At 39.0% G+C, this 18872-nt stretch overlaps 2 protein-coding genes across 2 annotated transcripts; both read right to left on the minus strand.

Annotated features, from left to right (window-relative positions):
• Positions 1 to 902: 902 nt before the first annotated feature.
• On the minus strand, positions 903 to 9587 carry tyk2 (tyrosine kinase 2). Its single transcript, XM_041817164.1, has 24 exons — positions 9409 to 9587; positions 8712 to 8914; positions 8464 to 8587; positions 7843 to 7975; positions 7582 to 7745; positions 6975 to 7353; positions 6687 to 6872; positions 6223 to 6380; positions 5987 to 6104; positions 5704 to 5887; positions 5469 to 5587; positions 5207 to 5377; positions 4999 to 5086; positions 4661 to 4788; positions 4210 to 4345; positions 3626 to 3777; positions 3376 to 3526; positions 3186 to 3277; positions 2919 to 3108; positions 2464 to 2582; positions 1802 to 1974; positions 1597 to 1714; positions 1392 to 1502; positions 903 to 1304 (listed from the first exon to the last, which is right to left on the minus strand). The coding sequence occupies exons 2-24, from the start codon at positions 8893 to 8895 to the stop codon at positions 1161 to 1163; spliced, it is 3522 nt and encodes a 1173-aa protein (XP_041673098.1). The 5' UTR covers positions 8896 to 8914; positions 9409 to 9587; the 3' UTR covers positions 903 to 1160.
• A 2045-nt stretch (positions 9588 to 11632) lies between these two features.
• Positions 11633 to 18227, minus strand: LOC121529374 (hsp90 co-chaperone Cdc37). The gene is made up of 8 exons (XM_041817165.1): positions 17642 to 18227; positions 17023 to 17304; positions 16487 to 16592; positions 14260 to 14375; positions 13933 to 14055; positions 12765 to 12947; positions 12588 to 12659; positions 11633 to 12435 (listed from the first exon to the last, which is right to left on the minus strand). The coding sequence occupies exons 1-8, from the start codon at positions 17747 to 17749 to the stop codon at positions 12295 to 12297; spliced, it is 1131 nt and encodes a 376-aa protein (XP_041673099.1). The 5' UTR covers positions 17750 to 18227; the 3' UTR covers positions 11633 to 12294.
• Between the last annotated feature and the right edge of the window lie 645 nt (positions 18228 to 18872).

Here is an 18872-nt window from a genome sequence, read left to right on the forward strand (position 1 = left end):
CCTAGAATTAAACTCTGTACTCTTTAGCATTCCTGTTTTTCAAGACTGGATCATATTTTTAGAGTTAGACAATAAAGATGCTTAAATTAATTGTAAAGATTCAGAGCAAGTACAATTGAAAACAATTGTTGTTAATATTATTAATATAAATAAATCCCTAAATATGCTTGTGACATTAGTTAATTTATTTTAAACACGACTGCTTTTTCTTTACTTTTATAAATCTTTAAGTATTACAGTTCATACTCTTGATTAGAAGTTTTTTTTTAATGTGTTGGAGTATTAATATTTTTTAAAGTATCTAATTATATATAATAATTTATAGCCTTAATAGTCAAAGATTCAATTAAATGACTCTGTTCAATTAAGTCTTATGGTGGAATTGGTGGACATTTGACAGCACCATTGTACCCTTTCAGTATAATACATCAGCCTGTTGTCTGTCCAGTATAATCCACATTGATGTTGACAGACAAATAGACAGGTTTGTGGTAAACTACGTAAAATCTCTTTCTGAAATATTTAAGTGTAGAAGTTTCATTTGTACAGTTCGTCCCCTAACTACTGACCTGTAAATACAAATCAACAGATTGTAGTGCTGTGTTGAACAAAGAACATTAGGCAATGCAGAAAAGAACAGCCCATATTGTAAAACATTTTCTGACAGGTGCACCAGACTCTTACAATATTTAATTACAATGCAGTGACAAAATCACAAGAGGGACATGTTGTTATTTTGGTTTATATAAAGTAATATTCAAATTAAAAAATGTGCTGAAAAATATTTACAAGATAAAACAAAAATAAAAAAGGCTACTCTCTCAAGCATTGAGAAACTTGCATTACTTACATATGCAAACATAAAATTTTCAAAAGACAAAAGCTGACACTTGTTTGTCATATGCCAACAATTTCCCTTTTTTTTTTTTTTAACTCCTGGTAAACTCATCGGCCAAGAAAATAATAACACAAAGTCTGTGTCAATATCACCTATGGGAGGAGAGAAGTGCAGCTTTATCAAAAAGATACCAACAATAAACGATTACTTTTCAAATGGAGGCAGCAGGCAAGCACATTATTAACTCCCTGTATTTATAGTGTAGTATGGTTATTATGGCAGAGAGTGATGACAGGAAGACAGTAGATCTTCAGAGTCCTGATCAGGAAATCTGAGCCAAAGAAAAGTCTATATTTGACTGCCAGTCATATTTTTGGCGAATAGCCTCAAACTTTTTAATGAGGGATTCAAACGATGGTCGCTGTCCAGGTTCTGCAGCCCAACACTGCTCCATTAGAATCTTCACCTGTTGATCAAAATTTAGAATGTAAAAAGCCATTCTGCACCTAATGCAATTGTCTGCTTTTTTAAAAAGTGGCATGTTTATTTTTACCTCATGAGGGCATTCCTTGGGACATGGCAATCGTCTGTGTTTCTCCAGCAGTTTTATGAGCACCATCACTGTCATCTGTCCCTGTGTGGCCTCCATCATTTCAGAGAACTTCTACAATATCACCAATAGAGATCATTGTACATTAATACTGAGATACTTTACAACCCATTTATCCCAAATAAAAATATATGCAGTTATTATGTACCGTGGGAGGGTTTTGGCGAGGATCACAGCGGGTCAGGATCTCGTACAGTGTAACGCCAAAGGACCAGATGTCAGAGGAAAAGGAAAATTTACTCTCCTTTAGGCACTCAATGGCATACCTGTGCAGTAGAGAAAAAATACAGTCGACTGGCCAAAGACATGGCGCAATGCACTGCGTAACACTATCTGATGCTGCTTAAACTTACCAGAACACTGGGCTGTCCCCATCCTCTCGAACACGATAGTAGATCTCACCTTCAGGGATGTATTTGGTCAAGCCAAAGTCTCCAATCTTAACCAAGCTGTCATTTTCAACTAAGACATTTCGAGCAGCTAGGTCTCGATGGATGTAACGCTTGGAGTGCAAGTACTCCATTCCCTGAAGAGGACACAAGAGAAACCTGGTAAGCCATTGACATTCCAAACATTATCAGCATTTTCAGTACTGCCTCACCCAGCTGCTAAAATGGTAGTTGATTCTTCTTTGACATGTCCCTTTAAAAACTTTGCATTATAGTTTATACTTAATATAGTGCAACATCAAAAACTTGGTGCACTGCAAAAACTGAAATATAAGTTTAATAAAGAAATAATAGTTTTATAGTCCCATCCTGGTGGAAATGTAATGACTGCCAAAAAGATGCTGCTAGTGTGAAAGAACAGCACACAAACTACTGCCTTGTGTCATCATTATGTTTGCCCCATTATATGACAAATTCATGGAAATACACAGAAACCTAGAATGCAACAAAATACTTTTTTCTAAATGTTTGCAATTGTGTACCTGAAGCAAAATCATGCATGAATACCATACATGAATAGTCAAATAAGAAGAAATGATAAAGACACTTGAAACCACTTTACACACCTGACAGATCTGCTGAGCAAACATAAGGCACTGGGGCACACCCAGTTTACGTTTGGGAAGATAATCTCTCAGACTTCCCAGAGGAAGGTACTCCATTATTAGCTGCACCACTTGTCCTCCTGTAAACAGAGGTTGCAGAAGTGTTACAATCCTCCAAGTCCCATCACTTTCTAAATGCAAAAGCAGCCTGTTGTCTGTCCTGGTGCTGAAGAGGCTGTGGTGCACAGCATGCTGTGTTGAAAGCTCAAAATATTGACATACAGTAGAAGCAGAACTGCACTTAGAATAGATTTTCAATATCTACTAAGGAGCAACAGGGAACAAAAATCCATTCCCTGAATCATCCACTGAGCACTGCAAGCTCAAAGACTATTGAGTGAGTAATGTTTTGCACATGCAGGCACTGTAAGTCAACAAACGTATCTGAATCAAATGGTTGACAGCAGAGGACTCACCCAGTTCAGTGCAACAGCCCTTGTACTTGACAATGTTGCTGTGATACAGGGACTTCAGGATCTCAATCTCTTTCATCCAGCCTTCAAGCACCTGGCCATTCTCTTGTTTCAAAGCCTTCACTGCCACACGCTCTCCTGTCCCATCATTGGCAGGGTCATACAGGTATAGAGTCACCTTTCCGAAGTGACCCTGGAGATATAACAATAGGGTATAAATTACACTTTAGATTTTACAAAAAAGCTACTTGCTTTGTTAGTTACTCTCACCTCTCCCAAGACACGCATCTTCTTCAGGTATCGTTTATGAAATACGCTGGGGTCTGCATCTGGAAGAGTTTCACTTGGAGGTATATCAGGATCTTTGTAAAGAAGCAAAAAAAGAAAAATAAATAATTACATGTAATTAGGTCAGTCATAAGATTAGTACAAAATGTATGACAAGTAAGTATAGACTCACTTTTGATCATGATTTTTGTGAGCTCCCGGAGCACAATGCGGAATGAAGGCCTCTCCACAGGCCTGTAGGTCAAACACATGCTGATGAAGCTGGCCAGCTCCTGGGAGGACGGTTCAGGTAGTCTGCCCTTTTGCTGGTAAAAACGCTCTTTCTGTTTAAGGTGGAATTGTTTCAGTTATCCAATTGAAAGCTGAAAAGCAGTACATGCAGGTTCCGCTTCTGGCAGTTGGAAGAGAAACAAAGTGCATACCTCAGACAATGTGCTGCCACTCATGGGGAGATCACCGTTGTTGCAGATTTCTAGTAGAGTCACACCAAAGCTCCACTGGTCTGAGGCACTGCCAATGGGTGCACCACTGTCCACACATTCTGGGGCAATCCATGGAATACGCTCCAGACGCTCTGCAGTGAAGAGAAGGCAAATATTAAAACATCAAAGGTTAGTATTATGTTCAAGTGTTGCCAGCCTCTACTGCTCTGACGACTTTTTAGAAGACCTCAGGTGCACAATTTAATTTATTAGCGTTCACAGATTGTAAAACATTGAACAAAGGTCGCAAATTTGCTTATGTCAGTTCTTGTTTGTACACTCCAGATTAGGCCATCCGAATGGTTGAAAAAAGTGCTTTTAAGCATTGATGTTTTTTTAGTTTGAAGAGACTCTTGCGTGACATTTAGAGAAAAACTGTCAGACAACAGGAAATATGTCACCAGAAGTGGTCTGGTGGAAGTTTCCTGTTTTCTGTATCTGATTAAAGTAAGACAGAAAAGTGCATAAATTATAGAAAACCTTAAATTGACGGATTCTGGAGACTTTCTTGTACAGTTACTGACCTTCTCGTGAGAGAACGCTAAGGGCAATTCCTGGGTCACTCAACTTGACAAAAGGAGAGGTGCCTTCCTCCAGACCCCGCCTTGCTACCAGGATGTTCTTGGCACAGACGTTTCCATGAACCAGTCGTTTGGTCTCCTACAGGGATGAAAATCATACAGGTGTAAACTTTCTATTTTAACACATCTTTCTGGCATAACTATTTATGATACTATAAATCAAGATCAAAAATAAGATTAAAATAAACAAAAACGTTTGTTGGATAGCTGCACTACCTGATTCTGTAATCCTAAATGTGTCACCTATTCACTGCTGTAGGCAGCCAACAGTAAAGTATAGGACCATCTGGACCTTTTACTATGCTCGAATTACCTCAGAAAGTTTCCCTTCAATCATTTAATGCACTGTTAGTAAAAATTACTTGTGGCATAATAAAGCAGTATTTGAACTTACAAGATAATTGAGGGCAGTGGCAAGTTGTTTTGCAACGATGAATTTCCATTGAGGAGTCACTAATGCCTTTTCTTTGCGTAGAAAAACATCCAAAGGCCCATGTTCCACAAATTCTTCAACCATGATGTCTGCAAAGTATAATAAAATCTGAGAATTACAGTCTCTGGTGTTGCTAGAATCTAAATGTAAACATACAGCATCCTCTTTGAAACAGAAGAGGGTTGGCAGGGTTTCCCATTTGCTTTGTGGTTCTCTTGGAACCAGATTTTTCTATTCAACTACAAACTCTGCTGGTGTGAAGGATGGAGAAGTAGCAAAGAGGAAGTTAGGGTGCTTACTTTCAGATCCTTTGACAGACACACCATGTACATACACCAGGTGACTGTGGGACACCTGGCTCATGAGACTTGCAGTTTCAAAGAATGCCTAAAAACACAAAAGGATGTAAGATGATATAACAAAAATCAATACATTAATATCAACTTTTCTTCAATGCAATATCACTGTCATTGGCGCCTAAATGAATGCAAAGTCATCAAAGCTTACTAGTGCAATATCTCTATGGCTCTGGTCCAGAATCTTCAGCACCACTTGATTCCCTTTGCGGTCAGCAGAGTTGTTGTTAAACTCATCATCTTCGTTGTCCTCTCCTCCGCCTCGCTCCAGCAGACGTCCTGAGTAGATGTTGGTTCTGGTCCCACGACCCAAATGTTGTTGCTGAATTGAGAGAAAGCCCAAAGGTGAATCACAGAGCTGAGAACAGAAAACTTGCCAGGTGAAGCAGAAGAAAGTGGGTGTCTCTAATCACCTGTACAAAGTCTCCATCCTTGATCTGATGGAAGCGCAGCTGGGTCAGGTTCAAAGCCAAAGAGTCAGCAGGAGCACGGTGATCGATGCCTTCTCTCATCACCAGGAGGTTGGAACGCTCTACATCACAAACAGAGAAACCTACAATAACAACTAAATATTCCATAACATACAGCACCTTCAAAATATATAAAGGAAGTACAATTTGTCTTGACTTAAAAGTTCTAAACACAAACCTGCTTGTCTTGGAAAACAGCACTTCTTGACCATATAGTTGTCCAAACCTGACTTGAGTACAAATGTCCTGAGACTCTGTGTAAGCTCTTTCAAACTGGGGAACTCATTATCCCAGCCCTCCAGACAGAACATGGAACCCTTGAGCTGAATGCAAAACTTCTTTAGGCTTTGCGTAGGTCCGTGCTATGAGCCAAAAGTAAACGTAAGCACAAACATTCACTGAAAAATTTTAACATCGCTGCACTGCAACACTTTCCAGAGAGCTGCGTGGGTGTTATTTACCTCATTTTTGTTCAGGACAGCTAGGATGATTCGCTGATAGTCGAGAACACTCCAACGTACGAGGAAAGCTCCTTCTTCTGCTGCCTCCTTTCTCAGCTTCAGCAGCACAAAATCATCACTGGAAACACACCAGAATTGTGATATAACAACACTGTGTTTTTTTATATAACAACACATTTTGTTTCTTTATAGCTTGTTTGTGTCTGTATGTGCATGTGTAAGAAGAAAACACTCACTGCAGAGGTCCGTGCAGTCCATTTGCTTCACTCAGCACTACCCTTGGGGGAGCCACTTCATGACAAAGATAGTGGTGGGCGTCTGCAGTCAGCCGGTAGTATCCATCTAGGAGGGAGATGAAGGAACAGGCCTCCTGGCTGGAGTTCATCTGAACCTCCTACATAGAGACACAGAAACACCACTAGCTTACAATCAGAGCTCCCACCTACAGTTATATACAAATTCAAAACATAAAAATGCCAGAAGCATACCTTCATCTGAAACCTTTATAATAATAAGCATACAGAACGGAAGAATATACAAGAGTCTACGCATATATCTGTGCATACTTTACAGTATAACCACTCACTTTAAAGATGGCTGATATAAAGTATATCAGTTTTCATAATCCATCAAAGGCACATTTACCAATCAAATTAATGTACTGTGGCTTTTACATAAAACGACTAACAAGCACTCTCACCAAGCAGTGGTTGTCCTGAGTGCTAATGCACACATTAGCTCCTGCAATGGCTATGTGAGTTATTTCTGGGAAATCACAAAAGGATGACCACTTATTGAGCATGTTAGCATTCTGCTGGCTGGACAGTTGCTTTGTTTTCCTCATGTAGTTTGCACTGTCATTCCTGAGGTAAGAGTTTGCCTGCGCCTAAGTAGAGAGAAAAATTTGACAAAATAACAATGCATGAAGAGTAATTGGCATAGCATCAAAATTACAATATCAGAAGATTTAGAAAGCTTTATGACAAACCTTCTGACCAGACACCTTCCTCCACTGTATCCCTTTAGTGCCAGATACCTTTATTTCATGTGTAATGGGAGCTGTGAAGTTGTCTTTTGTGACACCCTGCGCATGAGTGGTGTTGGAGTAAGAGCTGCTTCCATCCGCTTCCTTTCTCATTTCCAGACTGCATACAGGGAAGGTCTCTGTGCCAAACTCTGGTGCCAAGTGTTCAAGAGTAGAAATGTACTTGTACATGATCTCCTGAGCACCTAGCTTGCCCTTCTCAACAGTGTGCTGCTGGAAGGTCTGCACAAACTCTGCAAACACTCGCCGGATCCTGATTTTTGTCAAGAAGTTGTCTTTGGAAATGTGTTTGGCGAAAGACCTTGGAATGCAGCGCAGAAAGCTGAGAAAGATAATATTTTATTGTAAGCAGGCATCAAATAATAAGGTATGTTCAAAGAAAGCTTTTATGAATTAAATTGTAGAAGAAAATGGAAAATCAAAAAGTTTGATAACCAACCTAATGTATTTCTCTTTGTCAGTATGTTTGCATAATAAAGTAAAAGAAAGAATAAAGAAAAATAGAAATGGTGTCAAATCACATGCCCTGTCAGTCAAATAATACACTTGCCTGGTTTTCTTAGCAACTTCTTGTAAGCTGCAGTTTGTTTGCATTGCCTGGTGGGAGAGGTGAAGTACAGCCATCCCCAAACTCTCATTTTTGAAACGACTTAGCTCCTCCTCTGACAGATTATCTTCCATTGGCACCACTTCATTCACAAATTGATATTTAGCCTTTTGGTGATACAAGAAGTAGACAGGTTTAGTTATTTACAACTGTGTGCATTTAACAGATACACTCTCAATTCTATGGGAAAACTATGAACACAACCTGGGAGAATAAGTACTCCAAGGATGTAATTTCAAGCAGTGGAGTACCCCCTTGGTCCATTCCAGATTTAAGGGCATAACGAGATACGTTTGGCTCCTTCTCATTCAGTCCGTGCCAGTTCCGAAAGTAAAACCTGGGTACAAGGAAAACAGACAACCACTGTAAAAATGCTTGGTGTCTTCCATCTGCCTTGCCGGATGTTATTTTAATGTAATATTCACAACTAAATCATAAATTTATGCATATCCCATGAGGAACAACTGAATAACCCAGACTACAATATTACCTGCATTATCTAAGCAAACAAAAGAAATTTAAATGGTAATGCTCTGAAGGCACTGGGGGCTCTTAGCACACAAAATAAATTTATGTAAGCACATAGGTAGAGGCAAACAAAGGAAATTAACAAGGACAAGCAGAGCAGCCTACATCATTGTTCTGTTAGCTTTCTGCAAATGGAAACATTTGTTTCAAACATGGACAATGGCCACATTTTCTTTATTGTTGTATATTTTCTTTTTCTGTGCTAGTGGGTTCTATGTTTGAATTCAATGTTATTCATTTTATTTAGTCAAAAGGCAAATCACCATAGCATACAGTGTTATAAAAACACAGACTAACCTCATACAGTAATGAAGTACAAGGCTGGAGTTGTCCTCTGGACTGAAAACATGATTTGGACTGTACCAGGAGCGTGATAGAGGATTGTATAGAGCAAACAAGACATGGCACAGAGGAGTTATCCCTGGGGAATAAACACTGAGGTTACACACACATATGCAACAAGCTGAAGACCACATAAAAGGACTTCAAACTTTGTGTTCACACTGGTTTGTAGGGGTTTATTTGGGCAAGTCTGTCAGTCTTACCCACGGCCTCTGCTGCTGAGATGCACAGCTCCTCTGCTGTGACTTCTCCACTGGTATGGGACAGATATGTTTCCCCTGCCCTTGTCCAGAACAGGTATACATGGATGCCCTGTCCCGGGGGAGGCTCACTCAGGCCCAATTGTGCCCCCTGCTTGGAACGCTTGGACCACCCACTCCTAGACATGGTGTGAACAGCCAAATAACTGATACACACAATCAGAAAGATAAACAACAATTAAATCGCCATGTATGACTGTTGATCAGCTGGTGCACTGCCTGGCTGAACTGGGTGTAAGGCTTTTAAGTCCCGCATCAAAACAAAGGCCGTTTTAAGAGACATCTTGAACTTAACTAATAAAATTAACATAAAAGAAAACACCCAGTTGGGAACTTATACAAAAGACTTCTCTCAATCAGCCTACTTCGAGTATGACGTCAAGTTATCTCATAGCAGAAAAGGGGCTTCCGGGTTTTACATCTTGTCTAATCAAGTGTTTACACACCACCTTCTCTATCCTTACAATTAAAAAGAAACAGATGTATTTAAAGTACATGGTTACGTCACCGAGTGACCCAGAAACATGGGTTCTTGTACATTTCAATCAACCGGATGCCATGACAAAGAAACAAATATACAATAGCCTATTAAAGACATCTTACTGAATAACTTCGTTACATAAAATATAGCCTGCCTTACCGTTTGGCGGCGAGCTCCTCAAGTTATTACATAGAGACCGAGAAAACAAGAAAAAACCGAACTGACAGTCGGTCTTTGTTGCATTATCCGAGAAGCCTATTTCCCCTTTCGCTGTTCAGTTTCTGTTGAACTGCGTAAGAGACAGACCCGACACGAACATGGTTGGTTACTCCCTCCCGTCGAGCGAGCACGTACACCACTCACCCATCGGCTGACCTTTCAAAATAAACGTCAAAGTACATGGTCAAATGGAATGAACAAAACTTGGGCTTTAATTTTTTAGAGTAACAGTAACTCTTTTATTGACTACCTGTGTAAAAGTAACTCCAAAAGATATAAATTAGCTCCATAAAAGGTCAACGACAAAGATAAAGTAGCTTAGTAGAGTATTTATCGGATACTCAAATCTAACCATGTATCTCACATTTTTTTACTCTCTAGTGTAGACTGTTCATATTTACGTCCGATATGAAATTTAAAATGCGAATGAGTTATCATACGATTAACATATACTTCAAATAACTATAAAGGTTTTATACGTAATCAATTGCTATCTTATTCCCCACGTTTCACTCATGGCACAGATAAACAAGTTGCTTTTCATTAATGTCCCTTAATGTAAATCTTTACCAGCTTAAAAGCTCGGATTTTCTGTTATATTTGTTATACTCCTTTTTTATTATTAAGAATAAGCAACCCTGAATGATTTAAATATAGTCGAAAGAATCCTATCGACAACCATGGAGAGTATAAAGATGGGTTTAAATTTTCATGATGCGTTTTGAATCTATTGTTTATGATTTTACCTCTACACCTCAGTATATGGAGGTTATTTTTTGAATTCCTTATGCCTTGTTGTTCTTTTGTTGATTAAAAGGTTGAGCTGCCATTAGATTGTTTGTTATGAGTCACATTCAGGTTTGCCCAGTCTTTAATCAAGTGTCATTCAAAGTTTTTTCCACCAAGCAGCTTTCACAGAACCTCAGCATGTAGGCATTTCAACTGCATACGTATAAGCTAATCTCACACTGTTCAGCACCTTTATCTTTAAAATAAAAGCAAGAAAAGCTAACCTAAAGGATCCAACTACACGTATCCAATACTTCGGCCATTTCTTGATTATCTAGTTTTGACCTAAATTAGTCTTGGCCTGCACAGACCCTTAAAGTAGATGCATTGAATGAGGATTCTGATTATATAATGGTGGGAATGTTTGGCATCAAAGAAATGCTTGAACTACCCCTCTACCCTACAACGGTCATCCTAAGGACTATTTCCACTACTTTTGCAAATGATAACCTAATATAGAATTTAAAGTGATAGCGTTTTCATATTTCTTCATGACTACTATTGATCAACCCCACTGGAGCAGGTTTGAATAAAATGCAAAAAGGGAGACAGGAGAGCAATCTGGTTATTTCACAGGTGCTGGAATCCAATTTTGGACATCCATCAATTATTGTGAAACCTTTGAGTAGTCTCTCAAATCTGACCACTTTTTTCCCCCCAGTTTGTCTGTTAGATCTGCAAGTAGAAGTTCTGGCTTAGATATCTGTAACCCAAATTCCCCCACAGAGATCAAATTATACTGCTAGTCTTCACCAGTTACTTCCACTCTTCTCAAACAAAACCTCTTAACTTCAGTTAGCAGTGTGAAGTGTTTACATCGTAGGGTGTAGGCTGTAAGCAACCAATAAATTGTCCTAAATTGTAGTTTACATGCTGTTAGTAAAAGTATTGAACAGACAAAATTTTAACTGTGATAGCTGCCTCCATGATTCCAGGACCATTTTAATAAAGTGTCTGAAAAAGCATTGGGTGTGCTTTTTTTTTTTTTTTTACACACTTAGGTAAATACTAATTCATTCTAAGTTTATAGTCAAAAGTGGAACAAATGAGAAAAATTCCACTTGTGTTTTCTTTGAACCAATCACAAACCTCTTGGGCAACACTCAGTTCAGGATGCAGCATTGGTTTCTTTGCTAAAACCTTCAGTTGGTAATGTTGGGTTGCAAGCACTGGCATTAAAACTTTATTATTAAAATTATGTAATCTCAACATTTTCTTTGTATATTCTAAACAGTTTGCATAAAGAATCAATCTGGCTTGCCTTGATTGCACGCCCAATTCTTTGACAAAAGGTTTCATTTGTGTGTATGTTTTGTTAGTTTCCTTTTTTAGAAATTGATCAAATATTTACATTCAGAGACCAGTGGAGGCACAGTCTACATAATCTGAGTCACACCTTTATAGACCAAATGCTTCATTAAATAACACATGCACAGATTCACTTGCTGTATATCATGGCTCTTATCCTTATTCTCTCATAACCTCATGATTTGTGCAGTGTCACCTACACCTTAGGTTTAAAGACAACCACAGTCCCTTCATCTTGAGTATTTGGGTATTTTTCAATCTTTACGTATGCAAGTTTGTAGAAAATTTCATCTTGGGGAAATAACAATCTCAATACATTATGCCCTAGACCAAAAAAAAGATTAAATTTGAAAATTAAAAAAGCACAATTGGAAAAAGTGTGGAATACTTCTCAACAACACAACAGACTAAATGAAGTCAGCAGGTATGTGTGCACATGAACGGCAGAGAAAATTAACAGGTGTGCACAAATAAATGTAAAAATACAGCTTTAGTGACGTCCAAACAAATAAAACACCAAAAACACAAACAGCCATTTCATCCAAGTAGCAGTTATTGGTAGAATGTACTTGTGTAGTTAGGTGATTACTAGATCCTTCAGCTTCAGCTAAATACTTCAGAGATGTTATTTCATTGTTCCTCAATTGGCAAACTAGTCACACAGGGTGGAGTTGCAATACAGTGGGTAAGTACATCTGTAGAAGCAACATATCAGAGGATCAGTGCTGGTCATTCCTTCTTAATTTCTTCCTGCTCCTGTTTCACCTCCTCATAGGTAGCATCATCCTCTTTTTCATCCCCATCATCCACCCTGGAGTTGGGGACCCAGAGACCCGAGTCTATGCACCTCTTCATATGAGTCTTTGCCTCCTAAAGGGTGTAAAACAGTCATTTGTTATCTAAATTAAAATAAGTATATGAATTAAAAAGGAAAGCACCAGTAGACTTTCACTGTTACACAGCATATAAGCAAAAACAGTCTTGAAGAAAGCTAAACTGTAGGCTTTAACAAAGAAACCTACCGTGGGGTCCATTTTACTAATAACATCTTGTAGCATTCCAATGTCCTTCTCATCAAAGCATTTCTGCATCTCCTGTAATGACAACACATTTTGTGAGACAATTAAACTAAACATTAAAACTACAAAAAGCAGATGATAAGAAAAATGCTCAGACATTTTTAAAAAAAGAGCACTCACAGCTGGCAGGGTCTCATAGACTTCTACAGGATCTAGTCCTCCAGGTCCCAAGCGCTTTTGTCTCTCCTCTTCCTCATATTCCTTCATGGCCTTTTCTATACGGATCTTTGCTCTTCCCCGAACCCGCTCCTTAAATGACTCCAGCTCATCATTAAAGGCATCCTGATACTGTTGATCTGCTGTCTGTAAGAGATCACATCAGGTGGTTAGGGACGCAAATGATTATCAGCATGTTATTGGTATTGGCAGATACAGAAACGGCTGACAATATTTGCTACCAAGCTATAGGCTGTAAATAGCTGCTGTAAATCTGAATTAACCCTTTCAGACCTGATATTGCATTCCTGTGCAATTACCTTCAAGACATGATGAGACACTTGCATTGTTCTACATTTAAGATCTGAAGCAGTGTCTGAGTCTGCAGTTTTAAGGCACTTGACTGATGAACTGCAACGTGGTTCACTGAAATACACTTGTGCAACTGCGCGTATTCTTTAAAAAAACAGTCAGGTTTTGGAGGGCTGTTTTCCATAAGTACTTATATTCTAGACTGCTTTTTTAGACAGCCTTAGGTCTTTTTCTACCTGCCTGCCCTGTCCATCTTCATTTCCCAAAAGCTTTGATATGAATTTGTTAATATCACCATATCAGATACCAGCAAAAATCCAATATAATGCAGTAAATGTCTTCAGTACATTTGGAACTAAAAGTGACAGAAAGTTATTAAAACTTTTTAAAGCTTAAAAGGGAATCTGGTGTTAAATAACTATTTCATTGTGTTTGATTGGAGAATCCAGGGACAATGTTTTTGCTAAACTGTCTTCCTCCCGATGGCTAATTAGATGGAGGTACAAAAAGGATGAAATGATCAAATGCCCTGATCGGAGAACAATGCAGAGGATTCAAAGGAAAAAAATGGCAGTTTTGTTCAAATAATAAGAAATAATTACGGAAACAATAATAATGTAATGGCTAGGCCTTGTTTCAATCCCTGCTTGTCCTTTGGTCCAACTGGAATAATTTGCCCTAAAAATCCAGTGATCGTGAAAGAAACACAAACCGGAAAGTGGAAAAGTTCCTCTCTACTCAATAACTCCCAGAGTTATGCCAACCAAACAGTGTTTTCAGTAATTCTAAGATTTTGTAGGATCAAAACACAACTACTCACCTTAATCTTGGCAAAAAACTGACGGAAGCAACCTCTGGGGTCAACCTTCAGGCTTTTTGCCAGTTCTAGAATGAACTGCATGACGATGGTCTGATGAGCCACCTGTTCCATCAACGCATGTTTCTATGACAACAAAATTGTAAACTTTTTAAGATTATCATGAATATTTTGTAAACACAATAGCTTTGGAAAAAAAAGTTGTAAGTAAACATGACCAAATATAAGGTCCCCATAACAGTAATGAAAGTTTTAATTAATAACGCCTTCCTTAATAAAAAATATTAAATCATATTCTGTTTTTTTTTTTTGGTTGTTTTTTTTTTTTACCTCCTCAACTTCGAGGTCAATGCACATGATGACCAAGTAGTTTGCAGTCTCCTCACATACTAGATGAGGGTTGTCAGAGAGATACTTCTGGCTGTCATCCCAACGTCGCATCATTCCTACAGCAAAGACAACATTCAATATAACACAAGATATTTATGCCCTAGTGAAAGGATGAGTGCTAAATGAAGACTCCAATCCAAATTATGTCCTTATGAGCTGCTGATAAGTTACACAGCCCTTAGCTGTCACCACAACCTATACAGCATCACTACCTTCCACAGACTCAATACAATACAATACAATAAAATAACTTTATTTATCCCCGAAGGGAAATTCATTTGTCTGGAGTCTCAGCTGTTTATGGTAGAATTATATAGTCTTATTGCTGATGGTATGAAAGATCTTCTGTATCTTTCTGTCCTGCAGCAAAGAGAGAGTAGCCGTTCACCACTGTTGTTTCTTTGGTCATATAGGGAGATGAAGATGAAGTGGATGATCCATGTTCCCCAAAAATGTCCTCCCACTTCTTCATTGTGCGTCTCTCCACCTCATCCTCGAATGAGTTCAACTTCATTCCGACCACAGAGCCAGCTTTATTCACCAGTTTGTCCAGACGCCTTGCATCCTTGTGTTTTACACTGCCTCCCCAGCAGACTGTAGCATAAAACAGAACACTTGCCACCACAGGCTGATGAAACATCTGCAGCATCTTACTGCAGATGTCTATTGATTGGAGTCTTCTCAGGCAAAAGAGGTGGCTCTGCCCCTTTTTGTAGATGAAGTCTACATTTTTTGACCAGTCCAACTTATTATCCAGGTGTACACCTAAATATTTATACCATGTCACCACCTCGATGTCCACGCCACAAGTGTTCACTGGCTCAGAGGGGGTTTGGATCAGCGGATATTAATGATCATTTCCTTTGTCTTTGAGGTGTTAAGTAGGAGGCAGGTTTTGTGACTCCAGTCACTGAAGGCACTTATCAGATCCCTGTATTCGGCTTCTTGTCCATTTCTGATACATGCCGCGATAGCAGTGTCATCCAAGTATTTCTGGATGTAGCAGGACTCAGTGCTGTATTTGAAGTTTGATGTATACAGTGTGAACAGGAATGGAACCAGGACTGTCCCTTGTGGAGCCCCTGTACTGCTCATTAATGTCCCACAATCACAGTTCCCCAGCCTGACAAACTGTGGCCTTCCTGTCAGGAAATGTGACCCAAGAAACACAGGAAGGATGACTCAGGCTCCATGCATGCAATTCCTGGTAATGAAAATGCAAATACTGCCTTTTCTGCAAACAGTTCAAGGAAAACATCCACACACTGTCCAACTTTCTAAAAAGATGGGTGTTTATTTGCAACATTTCAGTACTAGACCTTCATCTGGCAAAGGTCTAGTACCAAAACGTTGCAAATAAATACCCCTCTTTTTTGCAAGTTGGACAGTGTGGGGGGTTTTCCTTGAACTGTTTGCTGGATACCTTGCCCTCCGACACACCTGTCCTGAGTACAAGATGTGCAAAGCAACCTTTCCATTGTAAATACTGCCTTTCCTACCACATAGCTCCTCATGGACGCTTCTAAAACCTAACTATGTAGACTGACGGCCAACAAGAGCCAGGACATCACTGGGGTGGGATGTTTCCTCACCTGTGTTTTGTCCATATAGTCTCACAACACCTCAGGGAGGCTGGACAATGAGCTCCAATGTCCCAGAAGACACCCTTCCATGGTAGCTTGCACTCATCACTGTAATAACCCAAAGATCTCCTGAGTTTGCCTCCTTGACCACATTAACCAAACTTAAAACAGCATCATTATCTTCAGTACGCCAGGCTCCATACAGTGACAATGTCAATACTGTCCTAACACATAGCAACTAATTTCCTCCACAAACAAAACTCACCCAAGCACTAAACATGACAAAGAACTGCACAAAGACTACATTCTGAACCCACTTGTCATCTTCTTCTTTCATTTCCTGTAGCTAAACTTTTCAAACCCCGGTTATGTAACAATGTTTACTGACCATTCTGATGAATCATCTTACAACCTGACAAAATCAAAATCAAAGTGGCTAACTCTAAATACAAGGGGCATGAGTCCCCAGCCTACCTAATTGTTTTAGATTCAGGGGACAGCAATGAAGGACAAAGACAAATGGCTAACTACATAACATATAACCTATGCAAATTTGATAGTTAATAACTGTCAGTAAGCCTTACCAAAGTGTTTAATCTGCTTCTCATTTTTCTCCACAAAGGTCTTGTGCTTTTGCTCCTTCTGTTCTTCAGTCTCTTCAGTAGAATCAGGAGCCTTGTTAACAATACTCTGTAAAAAATTGAACAGTGGAAGGGAATAAACATTACCAATAGGGAAACACGTTATATACATTCTTTTTATGTACCATCAATAATGTTTTATAAATTGTTATCTTTGTTTGGATTTGTATTTATCACTTAATTACTGTTTTTCTTTACTGCTATTTTCTTGCACTGCCATAAGAATGAATTCCCCCAATCAAGGTTTCAATGTGGATTATCCTATAATTTACTAATGTTTTTGAACAAAACAACATTAAAAATAAAAAGCTAAGACTCACAATAAGGTTCTTCTTCTTGGAAAATTTTAGTGTAATCAATATGGACTTTAAAAACTAACCTCCTAAATTTACAGTAAGGTCAATGACTATCAGCATGCTTTCTCATCACCATTAACTCATCTTTGAAATCTTTACATCAATAATTTGGCATTGCTTCACCTTGCTGAATCCATCTTTGCTGAGTGTATCCACATTCCATGGCATCTTCTTCTCTTCCCTGTTGTGGTCATCTAACTTCTTCTCCCACTCCCTCTCCTCTTTCTTCAGTTTTTTCTCCTCAGCCTGGGCTTTGCTCAGCTCTTGTTTGGCATCATCTGTGGTTGAAATGCTCAGCTCCTGTACTTTCTTCTGTGCTTCTGCCAACTTACGCCGGGTTTCACAGAGGGACTTGTTTAAGTCTTCACCTTTTTTCTGAAATTCTTCCATTCGCTCCACACGTGCCTGAAGTACAAATATTAAAACATCAGCCGAAAGCACGTGCAGCATGATTTCACGTCAACCCTAGTGCAGCAATTATGGATTAATATCTATCTTAATATCTATCTCGCAGCTACAGACCAGGAAGCAGAGTATCAATATATTAGATATTGCAGAACAATGATCTTTAATGGCGTGGCGTAGCATAGCTTCATCCCATTTAGAGCTTAAGACAAAAAGTTTAAGCATTTAACGTTTTAACAAACTTGGATATCATTTATAACAAACACAGCACCAGACTGCATCACTAGCCAAACACGACAAATATGCACCAGCTACACAACTGGTTAGAAATCTGTACCTGGTGTCTCCATCTGAAGAGGCTGGGTGTATCGATGTTCGGGTGGGTATCATCTTCATCGTCAGACACCTCAATATGGTCCCAAACACTGTAGTCTATCCCAGACATTGTGCCACTAAGAAGCAAACTACGCAAGCAGCTTTAGCCTGGGATATGAGTCGGCTAAGTTAGAAGGCTAAAAGAAGCTAAGCAGTTCCTCAATCAAAAACGCAAACCATAAGACAGGTGCACTTTTTAATCAATATGTAAGCGTGTAATTTGGCGCTTTGTTAGCCCTGGCTGAGAAAAACTGAGAGGGAAACACACCCAGTGAGGCCTAGCAAGAAGCGGCTACACGATTCTAGAAAGAATTGCTGCAGCAGATTTCCGTTTGACGTCAGTACGTCACTGCGTCACCCAGACGTATGGCACCGGATGTGTAAGAAAAATGCCCTACAAAGATTAAAAGATGAATATTGATGTGTATTGTTCTTTTTTCCAAGTTTTTCTAGATTCCTCCTACCTCTTTTGGAAAGCACATATTGTTCAACATTTTGATTTTGACTTGACACTTTTTGTCAAAATGTAAGATCTGAATCATTTACTTACAAAACGAATAAATACTTTAGCATAATCAAGTTTATTCATTTTTTGTTTATGAAAAAGATAAACTGTAATTGATGTAATTTGAAGAAACGCAGTATTACAAATACAGCTCTATACTCTATTCTATAATTTTAATTCCTATCATTTACACCATAAAAAAACAGGTTAAATCTTTTCTTTCAGTGTATTCTTATACTTTGTGTATTTTTGTTGTAGGAAATGAACACACACACACAATACCCACAATTACAAAGTGAAACAGTTTGAAGCTTTTGAAAATATATCAAAAATAAAAAACAAAAAAAGGCACAGTTTTGGGTAAGGATACAGAAAAACTTCTGCAGCATTGAAGGTCCCAATGAGTACAGTGGTCTCCATCATATGTAAATGGAGGAAGTTTGAAACCACCAGGACGCTTCCTAGAGCTGGCCGTCCCACCAATCTGAGCAATTGGGGTAGGAGGGCCTTTGTAAGGGAGGTAACCAAGAACACTATTGTTGCTCTGTGGAGAGAGGAGAACCTTCCAGAGGGACAACCATTCCTGCAGCATTCCACAAATCAGGCCTGTATGGCAAGTGGCCACATGTAAACCACTCCTCAGTAAAAGGGACACAACAGAGTCGAAGGAAAGATGAATGCAGCAATG

The sequence above is a fragment of the Cheilinus undulatus genome, linkage group 21, assembly GCF_018320785.1.
Source record: "Cheilinus undulatus linkage group 21, ASM1832078v1, whole genome shotgun sequence".
NCBI classification, from domain to species: domain Eukaryota; kingdom Metazoa; phylum Chordata; class Actinopteri; order Labriformes; family Labridae; genus Cheilinus; species Cheilinus undulatus.

What these genes read in the sequence shown, in the direction of transcription:
- tyk2 (XM_041817164.1), bottom strand. Translation starts at nt 8,895, where the DNA reads ATGTCTAGGAGTGGGTGGTCCAAGCGTTCCAAGCAGGGGGCACAATTG. An exon ending in CTGTCCTGAACAAAAATGAG is followed by an intron (nt 5,888 to 5,986) that starts GTAAATAACACC and finishes TTTGGCTCATAG; the next exon opens with CACGGACCTACGCAAAGCCT. An exon ending in CTCGCCAAAACCCTCCCACG is followed by an intron (nt 1,503 to 1,596) that starts GTACATAATAAC and finishes GTGATATTGTAG; the next exon opens with AAGTTCTCTGAAATGATGGA.
- LOC121529374 (XM_041817165.1), bottom strand. Translation starts at nt 17,749, where the DNA reads ATGTCTGGGATAGACTACAGTGTTTGGGACCATATTGAGGTGTCTGAC. An exon ending in GCAAAGATGGATTCAGCAAG is followed by an intron (nt 16,593 to 17,022) that starts GTGAAGCAATGC and finishes AATTTTTTACAG; the next exon opens with AGTATTGTTAACAAGGCTCC. An exon ending in TCTATGAGACCCTGCCAGCT is followed by an intron (nt 12,660 to 12,764) that starts GTGAGTGCTCTT and finishes TTGTCATTACAG; the next exon opens with GAGATGCAGAAATGCTTTGA.